The 2,123-nt window shown below is 35.4% G+C and overlaps 1 protein-coding gene across 1 annotated transcript; it reads right to left on the bottom strand.

Moving 5' to 3' along the window:
• Positions 1-859: 859 nt before the first annotated feature.
• On the bottom strand, positions 860-1,390 carry LOC137813933 (protein MAIN-LIKE 1-like). Its single transcript, XM_068616428.1, has one exon. It carries the CDS (start codon positions 1,388-1,390, stop codon positions 860-862), a length of 531 nt encoding a protein of 176 aa, XP_068472529.1.
• Positions 1,391-2,123: the final 733 nt, after the last annotated feature.

Genomic DNA, 2,123 nt, shown 5'->3' with positions numbered 1-2,123 from the left:
CACAACCACGCAGAAAACTTCGAAAACCTTCAAGAACTCACGCTGTGGATGGGAGCAAGTTTTACACGGCCCCACGGTGGGCGCCTGATGATCCTGCCTGTTGACCGGAACGCTGGAAACTGCCTCGTCAAAGGATCGACGTGCGCACCGCTTCAAACCTCCATTCTTCTTCGAGATCCACCTCAAGAACCTGCAAAGGAACAGAGCGGCGCCGCTGCGGCCGATTGCACTCCAACGCCCAAGTCAGTGACCGAATCACCAAATACTAAGAGAACAGGAACCGTGCAAATTCTCTCTCACAGTGTGCTCTATAACTCGCAAGCGTAAAGAGTATAATTTGAACGTGCGTACCAGAAAGTTCGTTGAGAACTCTTATATACCTGGTTACTTTCTCTCTCCTGGCAGTTACAGACTTGGACACGTGGCTCGCATCTAGTCGTACACGTGCCTTCATCTGGAGCCTCCTTGACTTGGGCACAGCTTCTGACTCTCTTCTTGGCTAAGTTATTTATGCATGGTGCTGCCCAGTACATAGCTAACTTGGGAGTGCGATCTCTACTGGAACTGGCGAGTTAGGGTGCCTTCATACACCTTCCCTGTGGTCTCGCCGGCTGCCTTCATAATCTGCACCACCTTCATCTCTGGCGATGTGCTTGCTCTGGCGATCTCCAATCACTAGGTCGCCTGAGTTTACATCTGGCGACTTCATCTTTAACCCGGTGATCGCCGATTCTGGTATGCTGGAGATCGGAACACGCCAACTTAATAACTGGCGACTTCACGAGCCCCCCGACTTCCTTCCCCTCTGCCAACCTGGCGCCTTGTCAACACGCCTATACTGTAGCTGGATGCCACGTCATCACTTCCGACTACCAGGGCGGTACAATATCTGGGCTCGAGCATGTTGAGCAATAACATCGTCGGTTCCATCATGTGACAGTTCCGGAAAAGTGTTGTTAAGCCAAGAAAAATTAATTGCATTTCCTTGCACAGTTGTAGTGGGTGGTATAAATCCGAGCAACTGCTCACACAAAGATACTAAATCACCAATAGTAATCTCGGTGACAGCCTCTCCATCAACAAGTAAACCCAATACCAATTCCACATCTTCCAATGTAACAATTGTTTCATCAAGAGGAAAGTGAAAGGTACGAGTCTCTGTTCTCCACTTTTCCACTAAAGTTTTAAGTAGTAGGTGGTTGAAGTCAATGTTCTTAAATTTTAACAAATGTCCAAAACTAGAATAGTCAACTAAGTGTTTGACTCGTTGGTCAAGTGTATCCTCATGCTTTACTACCCAGATTGCATGTCTTTTGGGTCTCAATAGTCTTTCATTACCTTCCCATACATCTTTAGTAACATGTTTCTCTTGGAGCCACAATAGGGACATATTCGGGAAAAGGTGATGAGATGTCATGAAATTCTAATAAGATGACTCTTGAAAATTATAATAAAAATATTAACCAAAATATATAATAATATAATATAAAAAAATTCATAAGACAAAGACATATATTCATGTTATATAATATACAAATATTCATAAATAATAATATAATATTAAAATATTCAATATATAATATAATGTAAAAACACTAATAAAACCAAAAAAAATATTGATATGTGGTAATATAATATAAAAATATTCATATATAATATCATAGCAAAATATTTATAAAACTAAAAAAATATAATAGAAAAATATTTATAACAGATATTTATTTATATATATAATGTAAAAATACGACTAAGATCCAAAAAAATATTAATATATAGTAATATAATATAAAAATATTCATATAATATCTTAGAAAAATATTCAAAAGATTAAAAATGATATAATAGAAAAATATTTATAACATTTTAAAAAATTATTCATATATAATATAATATAAAATATTCATAATTAATAGAAAAATATTTATATAACTAAAGAAGGTATAATAGAAAAATATTTATAACATCTTAAAAAATTATTCATATATAATATAAAATAAAGTATTCATAAATAATTAATAGAAAAATATTAAAATATTTATACATAATGTAACGTAAAAATCCTGTAAAAAGAATATTGATATGTAGTAATATAATATACAAATATTTATATAATATCGTACTAA

This window comes from Phaseolus vulgaris, chromosome 10 (assembly GCF_000499845.2).
Source record: "Phaseolus vulgaris cultivar G19833 chromosome 10, P. vulgaris v2.0, whole genome shotgun sequence".
NCBI lineage: Eukaryota > Viridiplantae > Streptophyta > Magnoliopsida > Fabales > Fabaceae > Phaseolus > Phaseolus vulgaris.
The sequence above is the reverse complement of the archived record's forward strand: the minus strand, read 5'-3'. Positions and strand labels throughout refer to the sequence as shown.

Excerpts from the sequence above, each read along its gene's own strand:
- LOC137813933 (XM_068616428.1), bottom strand. The coding sequence starts at position 1,390 with ATGTCCCTATTGTGGCTCCAAGAGAAACATGTTACTAAAGATGTATGG.